Raw genomic sequence first — 24,514 nt, forward strand, 5'->3', positions numbered from 1 at the left:
TGGGGTGGGGCACCATCCTGCATACACATAATATGTTCCAGCAGGCATTTATCAGCCAGGCTGGGTATGATGCGATTCTGTAATATATCGGCATACCTCTCACCCATCACAGTAGCAGTTACAAAACCAGAATCACGCATTTTCTCGAAGAAAAAAAGGCCTGATAACGGTAGAGGTGGTAAATCCAACCCATACCATGACTTTCTCATCATGCAAAGGAGTTTCCACAACAGTTCTAGGGTTTTTGGTAGCCCAAATTCTGCAGTTGTGGCCTTTGACAGACCCTCAGAGCATGAAATGAGCTTCATCAGTCCACAACACGTTACTCAACCGATTGTCATCTTCCGCCGTCTTTTGAAATGTCCACACTGCAAATGCTTCACTAAATCGCCAGGTAACAGTTCATGATGCTGATGGATTTTTTATTGTTGCATCGGAGGGTACACCTAAGTGCCAATGAAACAGTAGTGCATAGAATGCCGGTGTGACGTGTGACTGCATGAGCGCTGACTTCGCCGTGCATAGACGAACCTGCTACAGTCTCCATTTCTTCCTGAACTGTCCTAGCAGCATTACGCCTTGTGCTCGGTCGGCCACTAAGGGGTCTATTGTTTAAACAACCCATGGCTTCGAACTTCAAAATCAGTCACAGCTGCATTTGTCAATGGACCTTTACCCTCTCAAATCCCCTTCCTATGCCGATAGGATCATAACACTAAACTAGCACATTCCCCATTCTGGTAATACAGCTTCACTAAAAGCACGTTTTCAGGTAATGTCAACATGCTGCGACTGCTGGTGCATCTGATTCTCTCTCTCATTAAAGCTCCTTTTATACACAATTGTCATGCACAGTCACTGACGTTTTGCTGTCAAGCGCCATCTGTCGGAAATTTTGTGAACTTTTTTTTTTGTTTCTAATAAAACCCCATGTCATTTCAAGCATGTGTGTCAATTTTTACCTCTCTATCTACATTATTCCATGGTTTATTAAGTTTTCAAATTTATACTGACTTTTTGACCACATGGTACAATCTACTTTAACTTTGCCTATAATTCCTCTATGTTCATCATGCTGGAACTGAATTATGTGAATTCATTGTCAAAGTGGGATGCTAACAACTGATTATCTGCTCTACCTAGCAAACACACTCTCCTAGCCTTCTTGACTGATTTACTAACTTCAGTAACCATAGTCACTATGAGGACATCATGACCACAAACCCCTGTCTCTGTACGGACACCATCAATAAGGTCAGGCCTATTTGTAGCTATAAGGTCTAAAATATTTACATTGTTGGTGGGTTGTCGAACTACACTCCTGGAAATTGAAATAAGAACACCGTGAATTCATTGTCCCAGGAAGGGGAAACTTTATTGACACATTCCTGGGGTCAGATACATCACATGATCACACTGACAGAACCACAGGCACATAGACACAGGCAACAGAGCATGCACAATGTCGGCACTAGTACAGTGTATATCCACCTTTCGCAGCAATGCAGGCTGCTATTCTCCCATGGAGACGATCGTAGAGATGCTGGATGTAGTCCTGTGGAACGGCTTGCCATGCCATTTCCACCTGGCGCCTCAGTTGGACCAGCATTCGTGCTGGACGTGCAGACCGCGTGAGACGACGCTTCATCCAGTCCCAAACATGCTCAGTGGGGGACAGATCCGGAGATCTTGATGGCCAGGGTAGTAGACTTACACCTTCTAGAGCACGTTGGGTGGCACGGGATACACACGGACGTGCATTGTCCTGTTGGAACAGCAAGTTCCCTTGCCGGTCTAGGAATGGTAGAACGATGGGTTCGATGACGGTTTGGATGTACCGTGCACTATTCAGTGTCCCCTCGACGATCACCAGAGGTGTACGGCCAGTGTAGGAGATCGCTCCCCATACCATGATGCCGGTTGTTGGCCCTGTGTGCCTCGGTCGTATGCAGTCCTGATTGTGGCGCTCACCTGCACGGCGCCAAACACGCATACGACCATCATTGGCACCAAGGCAGAAGCGACTCTCATCGCTGAAGACGACACGTCTCCATTCGTCCCTCCATTCACGCCTGTCGCGACACCACTGGAGGCGGGCTGCACGATGTTGGGGCGTGAGCGGAAGACGGCCTAACAGTGTGCGGGACCGTAGCCCAGCTTCATGGAGACGGTTGCGAATGGTCCTCGCCGATACCCCAGGAGCAACAGTGTCCCTAATTTGCTGGGAAGTGGCGGTGCGGTCCCCTACGGCACTGCGTAGGATCCTACGGTCTTGGCGTGCATCCGTGCGTCGCTGCAGTCCGGTCCCAGGTCAACGGACACGTGCACCTTCCGCCGAACACTGGCGACAACATCGATGTACTGTGGAGACCTCATGCCCCACGTGTTGAGCAATTCGGCGGTACGTCCACCCGGCCTCCCGCATGCCCACTATACGCCCTCGCTCAAAGTCCGTCAACTGCACATACGGTTCACGTCCACGCTTTCGCGGCATGCTACCAGTGTTAAAGACTGCGATGGAGCTCCGTATGCCACGGCAAACTGGCTGGCACTGACGGCGGTGGTGCACAAATGCTGCGCAGCTAGCGCCATTCGACCGCCAACACCGCGGTTCCTGGTGTGTCCGCTTTGCCGTGCGTGTGATCATTGCTTGTACAGCCCTCTCGCAGTGTCCGGAGCAAGTATGATGGGTCTGACACACCTGTGTCAATGTGTTCTTTTTTCCATTTCCAGGAGTGTAGCTGCTGAAGACAATTTTTTGAAAACTTGTTCAAAAGTACTTTGCAAGACTTTCTGTCTGAACACCCTGCAATGAATTCATAGACATCCCAGTGTATGCTCAAAGAGAAGGGCCAAAACAATGTGAATATTTCTGTGGATGATATTTTTATTATAATATATTTTTCACTTGTTTCTGTGTAAAGATGTGACTGATCACATTTATTAATTCCTAGGGAAGACTGGAACAAATATCTTACAGAAAGCTACAGTACCAATTCTCAGTGATGAAGAATGTTTAAAGTGGCATGAACATAAGAATATAAATTTGGAACTGTACTCTGAAATGTTTTGTGCTGGTCACAGTGATGGGCACATGGATGCTTGTTTGGTAAGCTATATGTACTATGTTCCTATTGCTTTTGTCATTGAATATGTGAAGCTGAAGGGATGCTTTCACAACTAACAAGTGCATCTGTAACATGTAACTCTAATGCTGCCATAAACTATATTATTTTCAAAACAAGACATAGCTTACACATTACCAATAGTTTTTTATGATTTTTGAAAACAATTAGCCTGCATTATGGCATTGCTTATTGTGCTAAATAAAATGTAAAACATTTACAGTTATGTGTTTGGGTCAATATATATATTCTGCAATGGACACATAATACACTTTGAATTTTCTAAACCACTTCAATTGATGCAAATGTGAAACTTCAACCGAATGTAACACTTTTACCTTATAAGACATAATTTTAAGTTCAAGCACTTGAGGTAATCTAATGTAAGAAGAAAACCCATGACTATTATGTAGTAAAGTGAATTTTTTTGGATGAAATGTCTGCTGAGGATTTTGTGTTGTTTAAGAAGCTTAAAGGGTACTGATTATGAATTAACTTTACTGCATAAAACAGAATAATCTAACTCAACAATAGGTTGTGAACAGCAAGTATTTTCTTTGGTGTAACAAAAGCATTTGATATTAGTGGACAATAAAATACTTTTGCATGAGCTGGAACATTATGGATTCAGGGGAAAGCTCAACAGTACTTCCTGCAAAGGAGGAGGCAGAAGGTTGTCCTCCAGTGTCGACAAATGGAGAAGTGGTTTGAATCTAACTCATGTCATGTAAATTGAGGAGTGCCACAGGGCTCTGTTATGGGCCCATTACTTTTGTTGACAAATGATGACAAATGACACAAAAATGGTTCCCTTTGCAGATGAGACAATTGTTACTGTGAAAGGCATGGAACCTAATGTAAATGATGTAGATAATAATGTCATCAGCAACATCAGCATGTACTCAAAAACATATTAGTCTTGTACTACCTTACACATTTTGGCCTTACAACATTTTCAGAGACTCAAAATGCCTATAACATGTTCTTAAGTAAAACAATACTAAATTTGTCAAACATGGATACAAAGTATCAGGTCAACAATATTTGATGACAACTGAGTGCAAAATTGACCAAAAAATTTGATAAGACATTTATGCATTTTGCTGTTGGTACCAACATCTGGCATACAGAGAACAGATTAGCCGTTAACTGTAACAAAACACAATGCATGCATTTTATGACATGAAACTCTTGTAGAAGTGAAAATTTATTGTTCAAAGGTGGTCAAAGAGGCAGTAAAGTGTAACATTTTAAATTCGTAAGGCCGAGGGTAGCCAGAGGGCTTTCTTGGAAGTATCACTTCCAACGTCTTGTGCAGAAACTGAATTGCTACTATCTTCACAACAGGAATGATTTCCACTGTCTCTTGATACAGAAAGGTGAAAGCATGTCTACTTTGCTTACTTTCACTCTGTTAATTTCTATAGTTCTACATTTTGGAGCAAATTTATGCATTCATCAAGATTATTCTTCGACCAGAAAATGGCGGTCAGACCGATGTGCAGTGTCAATTTGCAAACTTCATGTAGTCAATTGTTCACATGTCTCAGAATTCTAACTCTGCCATCCTTGTACACATATTTCATCATGAGTTATGTTGTTGACTATAGTGAGTCTTTCAGAAGCATCTACAATATTCATTCAGGCAGCATGGTGAATGGAAAACACATTATATTGTCATATAACAATTCCTTAAACATTGTACAGAAAAGTGTGCACTATTTACCAAGTTTCATTTTCAATAGACACCGAGCAGAACTGAAATAATTGAGTGATAAACCCCATGTATTCAGATTCAAGTTGAAAGGTCTGTTTGTGGCACACCCTTTCTATTGTGTATAGGAGTTCCTCACAGCAATCAAGGACTTTTCTTCATAATATGCTGCTTATTCTTATATTGTCTTTTTTGTGATTAATTAGTTATTGAACTTTTTGTTTATAAATTTTCTAAACAGTATCCTGTAAACTATGTACTGACTTGTTCCATGACAAAGACATGGCTTAGATGGTCCAACAGAACTTGACAAATAAATAATGAAATGAAATGTTCTTCATACTACTATGGATATTTTACCACAGTGGCGTACAGAAATCTTTGATGAACTACTCTGCTTGATACGTAAATAGAAAATTTGGAGAGCAAGTTTCTGCAGTGGAAAATTGACATGAGATTATCAAAGATGTGTCATCCATGTCTCAGTAGCATTATCTCTATCATGATTTGCACCTTCATTCATGAGGTGACGTGATGTTGGGCAGGTGATTACAGAAAGTATCCAATGCATATGGATATATACCCCTCTTCCCTCCTCTCTCCTTCCCTGATCTCACAGTGATTTGCATTGCTTACATTAGTCATTTCTTAAACTAAATATTTTCTGAAGTCATAACTCCAGAATATACAAAAATACAGTTGAACAAACTGTAACATTATTCACTAATATGATGCATAACCATAGTTAGAAATGAACAAGTTGCTGCAGAGTCTAAAATCTTTTGATGGTAGTCATGACCATATAGAAATAGGCTTAAGCATGAGGAAGTGAGTGTGTGGGAATGTAATAGTTCTGGTATAGGTAGGAGATCCTCACAGATGAAACAAGGTTAGGATAGACAGAAATTGGATCCACGACAATGATCCAGAGTATGAGGTACAGGTAATGCAATTTCCAGTCACAGAATTTCGAAGGATAGATAATGTTCACATTAATTTGGGACTAAAGACTGCATGAGTTAGAATCTTATTTGGTAAAGTTTATGGTATAATTGTATGTAGATCACAGTTTCACAGGAAAGATAATGCTCACATTAGTTACGGACTAACATTTGCATGTGTCAGAACCTTATTTGGTTAAATATATAACTTTAAAAAGAGAACATGATAGCAAAATGCTATCTACTAAGTCCATCCTGCCAAGAATACAATAGAACAGATTTATTTGATTTTACACATTTACATATGTACAAGGAACACAATTAAAAGCTTATATGAAACTAGCTAGGTGTGAGTGTGGGTGGGGGGTGGAGGGGGGTGTACAATCCTCTTGCTTTGCTTAGAGTATCAACCTTGGAGCTAAAATTCTCTATGTGCTGTCTTTTTTGTAGAAGTGTTATATTGTAGCACACATTGTTTGGATGAACATATTACATTACCTTATTGTGCAATACAGTAATTCCGTAATTAGTTTAATCTTCTCTTTGCAGTTCCTGTGGAAGAAGTACATAGGGGGCAGTGCTAAAGTGCTTGATTCTTCACTTAAAACTGGGTCTTGAAACTTTGTAATTAGTCTTTTGGAGAATAGTTGATGTCAATCTTCAAGAGCCTGCTTGTTCATGTTTTTCAGGATCCCTGTAATACTTCTGACACTGCTGCTCCATATGTTCAATGAAAAGTCCTTGTTACATAGTTTGATAATAATGAATTGCATTTAGTTATGTAAGTGCAGTGTTAAAAACAGTTCTAAAATGATTGTTGCACTGATAAAAACATTTGAATACTCATATTTTTTTGGGGATGCATTTGTGGCTCCAGAGTTTGTCTTCTCCAGGGGATGAAGTAAAGATCCATATTTGTTGAACATTACTCACGCTTTCATCATATTTTGATTTATTTCCCATCCAGATATGGCAAGCAATGAAATTTATGCATCAGCTTGCTGCACCTCACTAACAAGAGTCTTGTTGCAAGCATACACAGATTTCATACTAATCTGTGTTCTCAACTAACAAGTTCATAAACCATTTCAAATGCATTTTCAACACAAATCAAAGCATCCAGCTTAAAAGATGTACATGTTGCATTTTCTGTCCACAGGACAAAGACTAACTTACAGCTCTGCATCTAGACAAAGACTGGTCCATATAAGCTCAAAACAAAGACTAGCTAACTTTTGGTGCATATGACCAACAGTATATTTCAGCATGAAGTTCTATATTGTTCCAGAGCTAGTAACTGGTCAAATTAACTATCATACATAGTTTTCTGCATACCTGAGTGAACATTTACAAAGAAAACACATCCCTTGAGGTCATCTAAATTTATAAAGGTTAAAATAATTAAATGAGCGGGTATGACAAAAATTATCTGCAATGTAGGTGTTCCTTTTATGCACTACAAAGAGCACACATATGGTAACATCATTTTCCAATGTAGTCCTCTTGCTTTTCAATGCACTTGGTCCATTGTTGCATAGGCTTGCCTCAGAAAAGAAAGTTTTTGACTTACCATCAAGCCAAGCATACACCATGTCCTTCACTTCTCGGTCTGAGGTGAATTGACTACACCTTCATGTCTCCTTCAGTGGACAAAATAAGTGATAGTTGGAAGGTGCAAGGTCAGAAGTATACAGATAATGAACCATTACTTGAAACTTGAGTTTCTGGAGCATTGCAACAGTGAGGGAAGGGGTATGTTGATGGGCATTGCCATGCAATAACACAAAACTTTTCGACAATAGTCCTAAGTATTTGCTTGAAATTGCAGGCTTTAACTTATCAGTAAACATCTCACTGTAATGTGCTGTGTTTGTGATTTGTTCCACACTCCTGATAATGTTCCAGTACTGGGCTTTGTGCATCCCAAAAAAATCTATCGGCTTTCCTGTAGATGATTGGGTTTTGAACTTCTGCCTACTGGAGAATTTTGGGTGTTTCCATTTCATACTCCGCCATTCACTCTCCGGCTCATAATGCTGGATCCATGTTTTGTCACCAGTGATGACTCTGTCTAAGAAGCTATCACATTCATTACCATAGTGATCCAAATGGTTTTGGCAGATGTCCAAAAACGTGTGTTTATGCAACACTGTGATTTGTTTTGAGATCCATCTTGCACAGATTTTATGAAACCCAAGGCTGTTGTGGAAAATTTAATTGGCAAAACCATGAATAATTTGCAAATGATGTGCCACATCATCAGTAGTTATTCTTCTGTCCAGCAGAACCCTGTCGTGTGTAAGCTCATCATTTGTGTCTGTGGATGGTGATCCGGCTTCTTCCACATGCGTAACACTTGTGCAACTATTTTTAATTCTGCAGTCCATTCATAGATGCTCTGTTGCAGCAAGGCAATGTTCCTGTGTTTTGCCAAAAGTCTTTGATGGGTTGTGGTCCCCAATAAAAATTCCAACCACAAAAACCAGATCCCTTTGTTGCAAACTTCTGATGGAGTGGCCATGGTCTATCTCCAACAAAAGGAAGACAAATGGAGAAATTAGGATCAAACTTTCATAGCAGGACAATAATGGGATAACAATAACAGAAATGAGGAGAGAGGTCAGTGTGAACAATGTACAAACAGTTGTGTCAACCTTGTGGATAATCTTTGACTTAGTGAATATGCCACATCCTCAAAATAATAAACAATTTATGTTTTTTACATAAGACTGTTTTCTATGAAAAACTGAGTCTGCTTTAAGAAAATTATAACAGTTCTTGATTTAATGGCTAATGAAGTGTTATAATAAATTTTGTAACCAAATTATTGTAAAATGTGAAATATGTCATTTCTAGTCAAATTGAACAAATTTAATTTATAGGATAATTACTTTCTCTTAAAATAAAAAAGTAAAAATAGTATCCCAATGTATCTATTACATGAAAACTTGGAAAGGTGAGAAATTTAAATAAATATTTCCATACAGTACACTGGTCCCACAGGTTCCCATTTCATACTTCAGTAATGTGATTTCAGGTAAAACATAGCCGAAGGAAGAATGGAATCACAGAGTTTATCAAACAGTCCTAGTATCATAATCTAGTATAGATCAAGAAGTTCACAGCAATGCTGGTTTGTTATGAACCCTCACATCAGTATCTTCGCAGTGTAACCATGAATTTATCCAAAGGTTGAAATAGGTAGTCTGCTAATACTCATGAAGCTAAGACATTTATAACTACTGTAGACCTTAGTTAGACAGACATATGGCATGCCAACTGCATGTCCAGACCTCGAACTGCTATGTCCTACATTGTAAACCCAAGGTAATCAAGGGTTTCTTTAGAACAGGATAGTCAATTATAAATATATGAGATGGGGAATGACACAAAATTAAATTCTATACTGTGATTACTACATGATTCTTGTGGGACAAATGTTCAGATGCATTTAATAACAATTTACTGCATATCAAGTATAATTTTTAAATCAATCGAGTTTCTCCAAAGCCAAATTATGTAAGCTAGACTGCAATGGATGAAGGAAAAACATACATCACTGCAAATGCCCTTCACCCTGCAGCAGATAAATTAATAAGATATTGTACTGATTTATTGTCATGTTTCAGGTACGTCAATAAAATATGATGCTTCCAGCTTTGTTATTGTTTACCTGTAGTGCATTTATCTGAAAGTGGACAGTACCACTACTAATACTTATTGCAATTTCAGCATGCACCTAATGGCAAGTTTCATTGGAAAAAGTTATTTTGCTATTAGTATGTTTATCCAAGCACTTCCAGCCTTATTGTTAAGATGCTTCAGGAACAGGTGTATAGAAACTGTCTATGTAAAGTGATGAATTTTTTATTTTCAATTACCAACTGTCAGCTGGATTAGAGATACATTACAGTGCAGAAATTTTCTGTGGATTAAGAGATGTAAAATGTAACACATTCATTGGTACAGAATGCACAAAAGAAGAAAAACAATATTTTCTCAGATAAAAAATGGTTGTGGCATTTGAAGGTGACTGACAACCTAAAAAATGTGATTTTACTTGCTCTACTGGTGTTACAGCAGAATATATTACTGGGATGCCTGAATTTGTTGACTTACTGCTATACAAGGAAAATTCACACCGCTCTAAAGCTAATAAAATGAAAAATCATTCTGAAAATTTGAAGATTTCTCTATTTCTAAACACTGAAATCTAATGAATAGTGAAGAGAGTAACATTTTAAAAACAGAATCATCATAGTGGGCTTTTAAAATACTGCACATAGTAGCGACAGATAATTCATACTTCCTGAGATGGGTATATTTTGAATTAAATAAAGCATCACTAAGGTTTTCTTCTCTTTGTGGAAAAAACTGAAGAATCATCACAAATTATGACAAAACTTTTTTTTCAGATAGTTGTGATTAAGACCACTGAACATTAAAGGTACATCACACACACACACACACACACACACACACACACACAGACAGAGAGAGAGAGAGAGAGAGAGAGAGAGAGAGAGAGAGAGAGAGAGAGAGAGAGAGAGAGAGAGAGAGACGCACAAGGTGTGAGAATACGTTTGTGTGGTCTTCAGTTTTGAGAAAGGACATTACGGCTATGATTTCAGTTTTCTTTATGTGCCTCTGTACCACGTAACACCTTACCTTACTTTAAGAGGGGTAGGATGTCAAACGGGCCGACTTTGAGCAGGAGAGGCACCACAGGACATTTTATTTTCTACTGTCTATACTTTTACAAATAACTTCATAAAACTTTTCCAGCATGACCAGGAAGGATTCAGGACTCACACTCATAGCAGTGGAAGTGCAAAAAAAATTTTTTTAGATATGAAATTTCATCATTTTTTCACTTACTGTTGGCTGCACTTGTTGCTATAGGTCCATTTTCCTTCACAAGTAAGAGAGATTCTTTGATGACTTTTGCATACTTAAAGGTGTCTGAAACTCTAGAATCTATTTAATTTATGAAAAAATTTATGTTTAGAAGAAAATCAAATTTTGTAGTTAATTATCTCAATTTTTACCACAGTTTTTAATAGATTTGGAAAATTCTAGAGTTTCATACACCTGTAAGTATGGTTTGTATGCTGTGCAAAATTCATCAAACAGTCTCACTTACTTATGAAGAAAAGTGTGCCTATAGCAACAAATTCAGCCAATAGTAAGTGAAAAAATGATGAAATTTCACATGTAAAAAATTAATTTTGTTATGTTTTCGAACTTCCACTGCTACGAGTGTGAATCCTGAATCCTTTCTGGTCATACTAACAAAATTTTATGAATTTACTTGTAAAAGTATAGACAGTGGAAATTAAAATGTCCTGTGGTGCCTCTCCTGCTCCAAGTCGGCCTGTTTGACGTCCTACCCCCCTTAACTTATATTATCTTTCCCCTTTACTTTCCTTTCTTAGGTTTTCTAAAGTTCCCATCTTGGGAAATTAACAATGAAAAAGTCTAAGTTGTGATGTCCCTGTTTTGTTAATGAATGGAACTGGCTCCTAAATATTTATGATAAAGGATAACATCTCTGTCGCACGAAAAAAGAATATGGAACTTCTATATCATCCCCCCTAACTGCCCTCCCCCCCTCCCCCCTCCTCTCTCTGTCTGTCTGTCTCTCACTCTCTTCTTTTTTAAGTACTCTTTGCCAGCCAGAGTGGCCGAGAGGTTCTAGCCACTTCAGTCTGGAACCGCGTGACTGCCACGGTCGCAGGCTTGAATCCTGCCTGAGGTATGGGTGTGTGTGATTTCCTTATGTTAGTTACATTTAAGTAGGTCTAAGTTCTAGGGCACTGATGACCTCAGATGTTAAGTCCCATAGTGCTCAGAACCATTTGAAGCAAGTACTCTTTTCTGAATGCTAACTATGTGATGTTGAAAAAATTTACAGAAATTTAGTGGAGGTTTAAAGAGTTTGATTTAGTACAAGTTATTATTCTGCACGAAGTGCTATTAATAAAAGAGTTAGAATTGGATATAGGAGGCCATTATTATGTGGTGATTGCTTTAAAAATGGTTCAAAGATGATAATATGGTTTAATATCGGGAAATTATGATATACAAAATATACTAGCCTAGAGCTTCCAATTTTGGAATGCTACAATCTAAATATATGTGCATCTATTTCTGTAAATTATAAAAATTTTAATGGTTTGTGCACAGGGTGATTCAGGAGGCCCACTGATAGTGAAGGTCAATGGACGCTGGACTCTTGCTGGAATCACAAGTGCTGGGTTTGGATGTGCTGTCGATCACCAACCTGGTATATACCACAAAGTGGCTGACACTGCTCACTGGATTGTTGCTCATGTTGAGGGTAAAAAGTGAATGTGTCAGCTTCTGTTACCATATTTATGGGTTCATGCACTAAAGACATATGTTTCCAAAGTGGAGGTAGCCTTAAATTGACAGTGAGATAGACATTGTTGAAAGTCATGTTTGGTTTTTTGATTTGCAATGAATATTCTTTTCACAAAGATAAAGAATAACAATGAACATGGGTATGGCAGGCTAATTATGTAAGTGCAGTGTCAACTCAGGGCTAATTAGTGAGTAAGAGATAATTTATAATAATGTTATAACATTACTTGCTGATGTGCTGTACCTGGAAGAACTAGTGAAATATCGGTATTCTAATATTTCTCAAGAAAACAATGGGAAAATTACCTGGAAGAAATATAAGAGTAATAGTATCCTATAATTTCTTAATATTATCATGCCTCTCATATAACATAAGAGGTACATTCTAGAGATTTGATAAAATTTTCGCTAATCACTAACTAGGCATTCCCTGATACTCTCAGCAGTTGAAACTGTATTCACTGCATCACCTACAGAAGCCAAGGGAGCTAAAAATAGTGTATGTGTTGAGGAAAGATAGTTATACATATTTACATTAATGTTCAATAAACAAATATGAAATAAATATATAATGAAGGGTTTTTGTGGATACAGATGGACTTGGTAAAGCAATCTTTATGGTATATCACATTTTTTGGACACTCAGTAGTGATTCATTATTTCCTGGTAAAGGTTATCAGTCATTTTTCCCTCCTTTGGATACAAAGTCAAATATTAATGTGGCTAATATTCTCAAAGAAACCAAAATTGCAAAATTGATTACCACTATTTACTGTATTACTAACCAGTTTTCATTTTTTTCCCAAGTGAATATTAATTGTGTTTTCATTTGGTGCTCTGGTCTGTTTGAACTATTCTTGAATGTAGGTGATATGGGCAATGCCAAAGGAATCTCGAGATAACCTAAAACCAAGTTGTACTGTTTTCTGACATTTGTTCTTCAGGTAGATGAAGACTAACATTTTCTGTAGTTCTTCCATAAAGGTACATATATTACAGCTGCTTCAAAAGTAGTACAAAACAAATGTTGTATTTCATGTGGATTTAAAAATTCTGTCCTACATAGAGAATTGTTTTTATTTGTCATAATTTGTAATAGAAGTGGATTGAATACATCTGTACAACAAACAAAATTATATGAGTGACACTATGATTTATGTGACACATTTCTCAATCAGTGTACTGTAGATTAGTGTTGCAGGCAAACTATGCTTGAAGGTGGAATGATCTCCTGTTTAATACTCTGTTATGTAAGGCTGGTTCTTATGTAACACAGAAATAACTATTTTTCTTTGTAGGTAAACCTATCTGTAGTTATGACACACTGTCTTTCTTCTTTAGAAAGATAATCCTATCTATGAAAGGATTTTAGTTTTATTGTCCTCAGTGTTAGAAGTGTGCACAAATTCTGATCTCAGTCAGAGTCATTAGTGACAATTACTTATTGTATTTCAAGTTGTATTATATATATAATTTGTTTTTGTGATTTATAAATACAATAGCTAATAAAAGTGATCTCTTACTGTTATTTTAGATATAGTGAAAAAGCATTAAAAATATTGGTGCAATTTTATCAAGCCATTTCGCTTACATTGAAACACACACATTGAAGCCATATGTCTCATATTCACTGAAAACTTGAGCTTTACATAGTTGTGAAACACTTTTGATCCTACAATTACTGGGTAATAGAATATTTATCTTCCAAATTTTTTCATACATTATCAATGAATACTATCTATGGCTGTATGTAGGTGATGATTACCTGTTCTTACAATCAAAATACATTTCATGGGGTTCCCACAGCTGAGAATACAATATGGTAAATTAAAATGAAAATATTTTGGAACACAGTTTTGTTTCTCAAAATCACATAACTGAATATATGTTTTGGAAGCCTACAGCAAAAAAATGGTTCAAATGGCTCTAAGCACTATGGGACTTAACATCTATGGTCATGAGTCCCCTAGAGCTTAGAACTACTTAAACCTAACTAACCTAAGTACAACACACAACACCCAGCCATCACGAGGCAGAGAAAATCCCTGACCCCGCCGGGAATTGAATCCGGGAAACCGGGCTCGGGAAGTGAGAACACTACCGCACAACCACGAGATGCGGGCTAAGCCTACAGCATATCATCAGATGTGTCTCTTTGGCATGTTTCAGAATCTCTCAGAAATCTGAAGAGGAAGGTAAAAAAGTCTTAGTTCACATGATTTCTCACACATACACAGGCATTTTATTTCACACATCTCAGAACAAATGAATACTTTCATAAAATGTTAAACATGCCTTACAATACATTGATAGTTTGAAGCAAATATCAAAAACGCTTTCTGTACAGTAAACAGTAATATCATTGGAACTAAAAAATAAAATAAAAAAAGGTTCAAATGGATCTGAGCACTATGGGACTTAACATCTATGGTCATCAGTCCCCTAGAACTTAAAACTACTTAAACCTAACTAACCTAAGGACAGCACACAACACCCTTGGCACTATCACTAATGTGCTGTACACCTGGGATACTTCATGATTTCTATTTACAATTACAGACCCACAGGTACCAGAATCTTATTTTTTACATAAAAATTTACTTCTTTCTCTAATATGTTTCTAAGTTGAATTATTCACCTCTCTACTGCATACTTTCATATTTACATTCAGGAATATGTTTCTTTTCTAGTATTATTACTTATGTACTGTTAGAATCCAGACTTTTACATTCATTTACTTGGGAAAGAAATACAATTGTTTGTAAAAATTTGAAGACTTGTATCACTAGGGACAGATCTATCAAGATTTACTACTCAGATTCCAGAAATTTGAATAATTGGTAGAAATTGTAAGTAAAGATAAATATTTTAGCTATAGATTTGCACACCTGGGACTTCCTTATTTCCACTGTCATTGTAAACATTTTAAAATCACTGTACCAGAATATGTAAGGGGCAGTCAAATGAAAATGAGAGAGAAGGTAAAAAGTTTGTAAACTGTTTAGTATTTCAAAAGCAATGCCTTCATCAAAAAATGTCTGCAGTTTCCTGCAGAACCCTGGCTGTACTCAGGCATGCACCTCTTTGTCGAAAGCAAATCGATGGCCACAAATGTCTCTTCAGGTCTCCAGAAGTATGAAAATTGCATGGAGAGATATCAATACTGTATGGAAAATGTCTAAGGGCTTCCCAGTGAAAGTTCTGCAGCACAGTCGAAACAACCTTGGCAATTTGTGGTAATGCCCACATGTTGTCAAGGTTGTTTCAGCTATGCTCCAGATCATTGCACAACTGGGTATAATCATGGTTTCATAGACAACTGCAAACATTTTTCTATGAAGACATTCTAACAATGGGATAAATATATTAACAGTTACGGAAATTACTTTTGACATAATAAACAGTTTACTTACTTTTTCCACCCATCTCATTTTCATTTGAATGCCTCTTATAGTTAAACAAGATTTGTGTGATGAATTGAAACAAATACTTATAAGAACAATAAGGAATTGTCATTATTTAACAATATTTCTAACATAAAAAGGGATCCAAGCTCCAGGACACTTCCTCATCACATGATGTGTTTATGGAATAAATATCAGAATATTATAGTGAAGGAAACCAGAAACATATCAAATAACCACTGGTTTTACCTCTGCAGTTAAGAACAAAATGGCGTTAATAGAGGAGGAAATTGAAGAAATTGAAGGTGGATCAAAAACTGAAACTTACACAGTGCATGGCATTGAAGTGATTCAGATGAATTAAGAGTGCTTACCTACTTTGAGATTTGGATCTACATTGTAGGTTAAAAACTTTAACTTTCTAACTGAATTTTTTATTGTCATACAACTTTATCGCCTTTTACAACCAGCAGCAGTTGTAAATATGTTTTATCAAGTGTTTCATTAGTTTGTCAACAGTCTCATTACCACACAAGAGCCAAGGACTGACACATTAATTCATCAATCTGAGATCGGTCATCATGTTTCTGATCACTACAAAGTACAACTTTTACTTTTCTCCAAAGATCAAAATACAACTGCAACAAAAATGACAAGGTCAGGACTAACACATTACAGAAGATAATCTACATATGTTTAAACTATCCACATTATTCTTAGCCCAGATTTTCTCACCACTGCAAGCTGTTCATTAACACCCAAACACTTGGAATTTCTGCCATACAAGCTAGACTAACAAACTTTGAACTACAGGTAGTATACGTGTGTTATCACCAATAGCTTCAAGATGCAGTGAATGTGACAGTTAACTGCAGGAAAAATAATTTTTATTGTTGTGATACAATATCTCTCATCATACTTTCAAGTTTTGATTAGCAACCCTTCTATTCACTTCATATTTGCTCTGATACTCACCACTTAAAATTTATACCAAGTTAATGACCACAACTATGTGGCCAAAATTATCTAATTAGCAGGCAATTTACTTCCATCCTTAACTACCATACACATTTTTTTGAGTGATATTGATCAAAACCCACTTCTCTTTATCATCTTCAGATTCCTTTGATGGAATTGTCATCTGTATGACCTGTCTCCTAAGTCTTTATATATCCATCAAGGACTGCCTCTTTCCACCTATACTGCTGCAGGTTTACAAGCAGACTGGTTATTGCAAGACTACTAATGCTCTGAACAAAAATCTGAATTCACTGCAGCTAGTAAACCTTTTGTAGTATAAGGCCCTTGGGCCATGAAACACTTGTGTTCCTAATGTTTCATCCAGAACTTCACTGGACACCTTGAGAGGCATTGCTCCTCCATTTAGTTTTGCTTATAGTGGATGAGCAATGCCTCTGAATATTTCCAGCGCAGCTTGGGTGAAACTTTAGGAACAGAAGACTTTAATGGACCAGAACCTTTTACCCTGAAAGGTTTACCAGTAGCAACCTCATCCAGTCATGAAAGCCTTTATTCTGTAATGTGAACTCATATTGCTGTCCATCCATCTTGATTTAAGTTTTCTTTAATTCCTCTAAATTATTTAAGGTGAATATCTGCATGGTTCCCTCAATGAGCTGAGCTGGCAGTTGACAATGTTGAAGTATAACTTTTTTGTAACTGATACCTACCACCTCCTTATTGTCACCACATTTCAATATTACACACCTGTGTCACCATTCCAGAAAGAATGGTTTGAATGAGTGAAAAGGTTAGTAGAATAGTGCAGCAGAAATAAGTAATTACTACAACAAAGAGCTGGAATATATGTTAGCCTAACAGTGTCCTCTCCTGTGTAATGGACAAGGTAAGTTTTATGTCAAACTTTGACAAAAAGAACAGTGGAACAAAATGGAAACATGAAAGTAGTTGCCAGTATATCTCTTCAACATCAAAAGTTCAACATGATCATATGAATGAGTTTAGGTAGGGCAGAATGAATGGCCCCTAGGAGATGGGTTTTGTGTGTGTCTAGATCTGGCTGTAGATATATGCCCGCAAGTGATCTAATATTGTGTGACCGAAGGCACTTTAAGTAGCATTGTCACTTCCCTCATCTTCCATTACAGTCACGAATTGTGTGCAGGAAGAATGATTGTTGGTAAGCCTCTCTGTGAGCTTAAATCTCTGTAATTTTACCTTCATGGCCCTTTTGTGATATATGAATAGGAGGAAGCAACATATTGGTTGATTCTTCTAGGAAGTACACCATCAGAATTTTTACAGTAAACCACACCGTGATACAAGACAGTTCTCTTGTAGCCTCTTTCACTTGAATTGGATGAGCATCTCAGTGTCACATTAACACTTACGAAAGGAGCCAAACATGCTGGTCATCTCTGGATCTTCTCTATACCATGAAATTTCAGCTCATACAGGGTATGCATCTATGACAATGGTCCATTTGTGGAACAAGTAGTCAGAATAAGGTTATGCTCAATGACTCCTAGAAACAGGACCATACAGCGTGACCACAGCATAGGGTAATAGCTTGCCCACAGAATGTAAGAGAATGTACAACAACTATATCCCCTGTGTTATTGTGACATATGACCTTGCCTGTGTAGATGGTTTAATGCCAACTGTTGCAGGTTGGACTGGTAGCTGCTTACCATTACATCAATTTCTATTATCCTCTAACCATAGGTGACTTTTATGCCAATTACAAGGGTCAATGACAACAAAATTCTTTTTGTGTGACCTGGTTAAAAGATGTGGAACTGTATGAATCTGGGTTCACAGAAAAAGAATCTCTTATAATGTCTTACAAGTTATAGTTTCAGACACACCCAACAGTATAATAGCAGTGAACAGCACTATTTAATGGTGTTATATGAAATTATTATAATCTGTCTGAATGCTATTTTTTAAAATGAAAATTTGGTTTAAACAAGTTGCATTTAACTAAACAACACATATATAGATGAATATGAAATAATACATCAAGCACAATCATGGGCACCTACAGATAAGGACAATTTCTCTTTGCTTGTCTGCTGTAATCCTGTTCTGGGGCATCTGGAAGCAATATCTAATAGCAAATCAGTAAATTGCAAGACTACAGGTCCACCAACCCTATGCCTTTGCTCCATTGTTGATAGATCTTGCTGTAACTGTTCACCATGCTCATAACTTATTTCAGTACAGTTTTCTGAAAAAAAAAAATCTAAATGTAAGTGGAAGAAGTGCATTTTTAGTCACATCTTGAAACCTAAACAATGATAATTAGCCAGCTGGTTTTTCACCAGCTCAACAAATTACAGTTCTTCTCTTACCCAAGATCCCATGCACAACACTTTTAAAGGCTTCCTAAGCTTGTTTCTTATTGCCCTTAAGGACATTTGGTCCATAATAGTTTTACAAATTAGAAGAAAGGAAAAGGAAAGCCAAAGTTTTAAATTTTCCATTTAAGAAATTGTTCATCCAAGAGAATTGTACAAACATCCCACAGACTCCCTTGTCATGGGCATAGTCATGGGCATCCCTGACATAGGGAAGCAACTGAAACAGTTGAAAACAAATAAATCAACAGGTCCAGATGGAATACCAATTCCACTGTATATAGAGTACTCTGCTGTATTGACCCCTTAATTACCTTGTATTTATTGTGAATCTCTCACCCGGTGTAAAGCCCCAAGTGACTGGAAAAAAAGCGCAGGTGACTCTTGTATGTAAGAAAGCAAAAAGATGGACTCAGGAAATTACAGACCAATATCCGACACATCAGTTTGTTGCAGAATTCTTGAACATATTCTGAGTTTGAATATAATAAATTCCCTCAAGACGGAAAAGATTCTGTCCATGAATCAGCATGGTTTTAGAAGGCATCACTCAAGCAAAGCTCAGCTTTCCCTTTTCTCACAGGATATCCTGCAAACTTTGGATGACGGGCAACAGCCAGTTTTCTGAAAAGCATCTGACATGGTGCCCTACTGCTGACTGCTAACAAAGGATATGTTCTCTGGCAGACAGGACAAGCAGCAATATGCAGCTGTTTGCTGATGATGCTGTGATGTACGGGAAGGTGTCATCACTGAGTGACTTTAGGAGAGTACAAGATGACTCAGATAAAATTTCTAGTTGGTGTGATAAATGGCAGCTTGCTCTAAGGGAAGAAAAAGTGTAAGTTAATGCAGATGAGCAGCAAAAACAAATCTGTAATGTTCAAATACAGTATTAGTAGTGTGCGGTTTGACACAGTCACATCGATTAAATATCTATGCTAAAGTGATATGAAATGGAACGAGTGCCTAAGGATTATAGTAGGGAATGTAAATGGTTCACTTCTGCTTATTGAGAGAATTTTAGGGAAGTATGGTTCATCTGTAAAGGAGATCGCATATAGGACACTAGTGCAACACATTCTTGAGTACTGCACCAGGTTGGATTAAAGGAAGATATTAAAGTGATTCAGAGGTGGGCTGTAGACTTGTTACCAGTAGGTTCAAACAAAATACAAATATTAGGGAGATGCTTTGGGAACTCAAATGGGAATCTCTGAAGGGAAGGCATCATTCTTTTTAAGGAGCACCATTGAGAAAATTTAGAGAATCTACATTTGAAGCTGATTGCAGAATGATTCCACTGTCACCAACATACATTTCTTGTAAGTACCATGTTGTTGTTGTTGTTGTTGTTGTTGTTGTTGTCTTCACTCCTGAGACTGGTTTGATGCAGCTCTCCATGCTACTCTATCCTGTGCAAGCTTCTTCATCTCCCAGTACTTACTGCAACCTACATCCTTCTGAATCTGCTTAGTATATTCATCTCTTGGTCTCCCTCTAGGATTTTTACCCTCCACGCTGCCCTCCAATACTAAATTGGTGATCCCTTGCTGCCTCAGAACATGTCCTACCAACCGATCCCTTCTTCTAGTCAAGTTGTGCCACAAAGTCCTCTTCTACCCAATTTTGTTCAATACCTCCTCATTACTTATGTGATCTACCCATCTAATCTTCAGCTTTCTTCTGTAGCACCACATTTCGAAAGCTTCTATTCTCCTCTTGTCCAAACTATTTATCGCCCATGTTTCACTTCCATACATGGCTACACTCCATTCAAATACTTTCAGAAACGACTTCCTGACACTTAAATCTATGCAAAAACAGACATAATGTCTTATGGGATAAAAGCAATCAGTGATTATATAATGTTACTTAAAAACCGTCTTGATTGCAATTTTTTTATTCATATGACTGGTTTCGGTTCATTCAGAACCATCTTCAGATCTGTAAAAATAATGATACTAATTTACTATTTCACGGAAGCAAATCTTTTTCATCCTATCTAACCAACCTCAAATATACCAGAGCGTACCTGATATTTCAGTTATAGGAGTAACCCGTCCAAATCCAGCAACTTTCACATGCTACGTCACATAAAATTGGTTGGCAGAGTGCACGTCATTTATATTAATTATAACACTATTACCGACAGGCGGCGTCTGGTCCATTTGTTACATTCCATTTGCACATACTATATTCAGTAGATCTTTTTTTTTATTAATTAAAAATACTTAATTAAAATATGTAGATGTCAAGGTTAAAATCTGTACTTGTCAGCATTAAAAAAAAAAAACAGTTTAATTATCAGTTTTATACGTTCTAAAAAACATAGGGCGATTTATATATCTATGGTGATGGTGTGAACTTGTTTTCCTCTACGGTCTGCTTCCGTGGTTCCCGCCATTTCGGTGTTGTGCCGCGGTCCGCTCAGTCGTCTGATGTCCATCGCCGCGGGGAAGAGGGCCGCACAGGAGGCCAGGCACTGCACGCGTCTTCCGGCTTCTCCACCGCGCACCATCTCTCATCCCTCGGCCTGGATCTCCACACGCAACAGTAGTCATCTTAGTAGGTCGTCATAAATGCTAAAATAGGCGTTATGATTGAATTCGCTTTGCTCGTTGAGGATTAAATCCGGATCTTTATTTTTGTGGGTGTATATTTCAATTTCTTCCAAAATGTTAAGAAACCGTCCCTTATGGGCTCTATGCAGGATGTCTAAATTGCGTTCAATGTTAGTGACTGAGTGCTTTGTCACAGCCATATGCGCCCCAAAAGCTGTTTTGTTTTGAGAGTAGGTGTGCTCCCTTTATCTGGTTTCAAAGTTCCTACTAGTCTGCCCTATATATTGTTTACAGCAGTCATTACATTTGATCTTATATACACCTGAATCCTGAAATTTATTCCTACTATTACATATTCTATGCCGGAGCTTCAATTTTAACGTGTTATTTGTTCGGAACCCTATTTTAACGTCGGATTTACGAAAGCATCTTTCAATTTTATCTGTAATTCTTCCATTGTAAGTGAGAGCTACATATTTTTTCTTGTTGTTCCTCTTAACTGCTACTTGACTTCCTTTTATTTGTTCCATTTGCCTCTTCTTTATCTTCCTATAAATATTTATCACCTGCTTACACGTATATCGTTAATAACACCAGCAGCCCAAGTTATAAATTAAATAAAGAGCTAAATAACAGATTGAAGGCGGCATATACATATCGTCAGACTTTCAACATTATCAACAGTTACGAATTTGTCGAGCAAATTAAAGACGTACTTATACCTCAGAATGCGTCATTAGCTTCATTGGATATCACCAATCTGTACACAAACATTCCCGTAAAAGAAACGATTGAGATCATTAAGGACAATCTCCTCACTCATGGTAAATTGGCACTGTGGGAAGTGATTGAACTAGTGGAAATGTTGGAACAAGTCTTGTCGTTCAATTACTTTACTTTCAATGGTAAAATTTATCAACAGAAAGACGGTCTGGCAATGGGGAACAGTTTAGCTGGGACGCTGGCTGACATATTTGTAAATCACTTAGAAAACAAATTCTTTGATGAAAATCCTAATATAGCTGAGAAAATTGTATATTACAGGAGATATGTTGACGACTCCATTTTATTATACAAAGGAGATAAAAATGATATCGAAAACTTAGCACAAAAAATGAGCTCTCAACACCCGAAAATTAGATTCACCATGGAATTTGAAGAAAACAACCGTATAGATTACTTAGATTTAACACTAATAAAGAAAGATGGCAAGCATGAATTTAGAATATTCAGAAAACCTACGTGTACAGATCTCGTTATCAATGAGAGCTCTTGTCACCCACCCCAGTACAAATGGGCATATTTTACTTCGATGGTATAAAGGCTACTAAGATTGCCACTAAGCCAACAGGAAGTAGAAAAGGAGTTAAGTTTCTTAAAACAAGTGGCAATAGCGAACGGATATACGTGTAAGCAGGTGATAAATATTTATAGGAAGATAATGAAGAGACAAATGGAACAAATAAAAGGAAGTCAAGTAGCAGTTAAGAGGAACAACAAGAAAAAATATGTAGCTCTCACTTACAATGGAAGAATTACAGATAAAATTGAAAGATGCTTTCGTAAATCCGACGTTAAAATAGGGTTCCGAACAAATAACACGTTAAAATTGAAGCTCCGGCATAGAATATGTAATAGTAGGAATAAATTTCAGGATTCAGGTGTATATAAGATCAAATGTAATGACTGCTGTAAACAATATATAGGGCAGACTGGTAGGAACTTTGAAACCAGATAAAGGGAGCACACCTACTCTCAAAACAAAACAGCTTTTGGGGCGCATATGGCTGTGACAAAGCACTCAGTCACTAACATTGAACGCAATTTAGACATCCTGCATAGAGCCCATAAGGGACGGTTTCTTAACATTTTGGAAGAAATTGAAATATACACCCACAAAAATAAAGATCCGGATTTAATCCTCAACGAGCAAAGCGAATTCAATCATAACGCCTATTTTAGCATTTATGACGACCTACTAAGATGACTACTGTTGCGTGTGGAGATCCAGGCCGAGGGATGAGAGATGGTGCGGAGTGGAGAAGCCGGAAGACGCGTGCAGTGCCTGGCCTCCTGTGCGGCCCTCTTCCCCGCGGCGATGGACATCAGACGACTGAGCGGACCGCGGCACAATACCGAAATGGCGGGAAATACGGAAGCAGACCGTAGAGGAAAATAAGTTCACACCATCACCATAGATATATAAATCGCCCTATGTTTTTTAGAACGTATAAAACTGATAATTAAACTGTTTTTTTTTATTAATGCTGACAAGTACAGATTTTAACCTTGACATCTACATATTTTAATTAAGTATTTTTAATTAATAAAAAAAAGATCTACTGAATATAGTATGTGCAAATGGAATGTAACAAATGGACCAGAAGCCACCTGTCGGTAATAGTGTTATAATTAATATAAATGACGTGCACTCTGCCAACCAATTTTATGTGACGTAGCATGTGAAAGTTGCTGGATTTGGACGGGTTACTCCTATAACTGAAATATCAGGTACGCTCTGGTATATTTGAGGTTGGTTAGATAGGATGAAAAAGATTTGCTTCCGTGAAATAGTAAATTAGTATCATTATTTTTACAGATCTGAAGATGGTTCTGAATGAACCGAAACCAGTAATATGAATAAAAAAAAATTGCAATCAAGACTGTTTTTAAGTAACATTACTTAAATCTATACTCGATGTTAACAAATTTCTCTTCTTCAGAAACGCTTTCCTTGCCACTGCCAGTCTACATTTTATATCCTCTCTACTTTGACCATCTTCAGTTATTTTGCTCCCCAAATAGCAAAACTCCTTTACTACTTTAAGTGTCTCATTTCCTAATCTAACTCCCTCAGCATCACACAACTTAATTCGATGACATTCCATTATCCTCGTTTTGCTTTTGTTGATGTTCATCTTATATCCTCCTTTCAAGACACTGTCCATACCGTTCAACTGCTCTTCCAAGTCCTTTGCTGTCTCTGACAGAATTACAATGTCATCGGTGAACCTCAATGTTTTTATTTCTTCTCCATGGAT

The 24,514-nt window shown here is 37.4% G+C and overlaps 1 protein-coding gene across 1 annotated transcript in view; it reads left to right on the forward strand.

The window, feature by feature from the left end:
• LOC126297766 (serine proteinase stubble) overlaps nt 1–13,679 on the forward strand; it is a 209,028-nt gene extending 195,349 nt beyond the window's left edge. The window contains exons 7-8 of the mRNA XM_049988941.1: nt 2,955–3,109; nt 11,967–13,679. Coding sequence (XP_049844898.1) covers nt 2,955–3,109; nt 11,967–12,131 — 320 coding nt within the window. The 3' untranslated portion in view covers nt 12,132–13,679. The remainder of the gene's footprint in view (nt 1–2,954; nt 3,110–11,966) is intronic.
• Nucleotides 13,680–24,514: the final 10,835 nt, after the last annotated feature.

Source organism: Schistocerca gregaria, chromosome X (genome assembly GCF_023897955.1).
Source record: "Schistocerca gregaria isolate iqSchGreg1 chromosome X, iqSchGreg1.2, whole genome shotgun sequence".
NCBI lineage: Eukaryota > Metazoa > Arthropoda > Insecta > Orthoptera > Acrididae > Schistocerca > Schistocerca gregaria.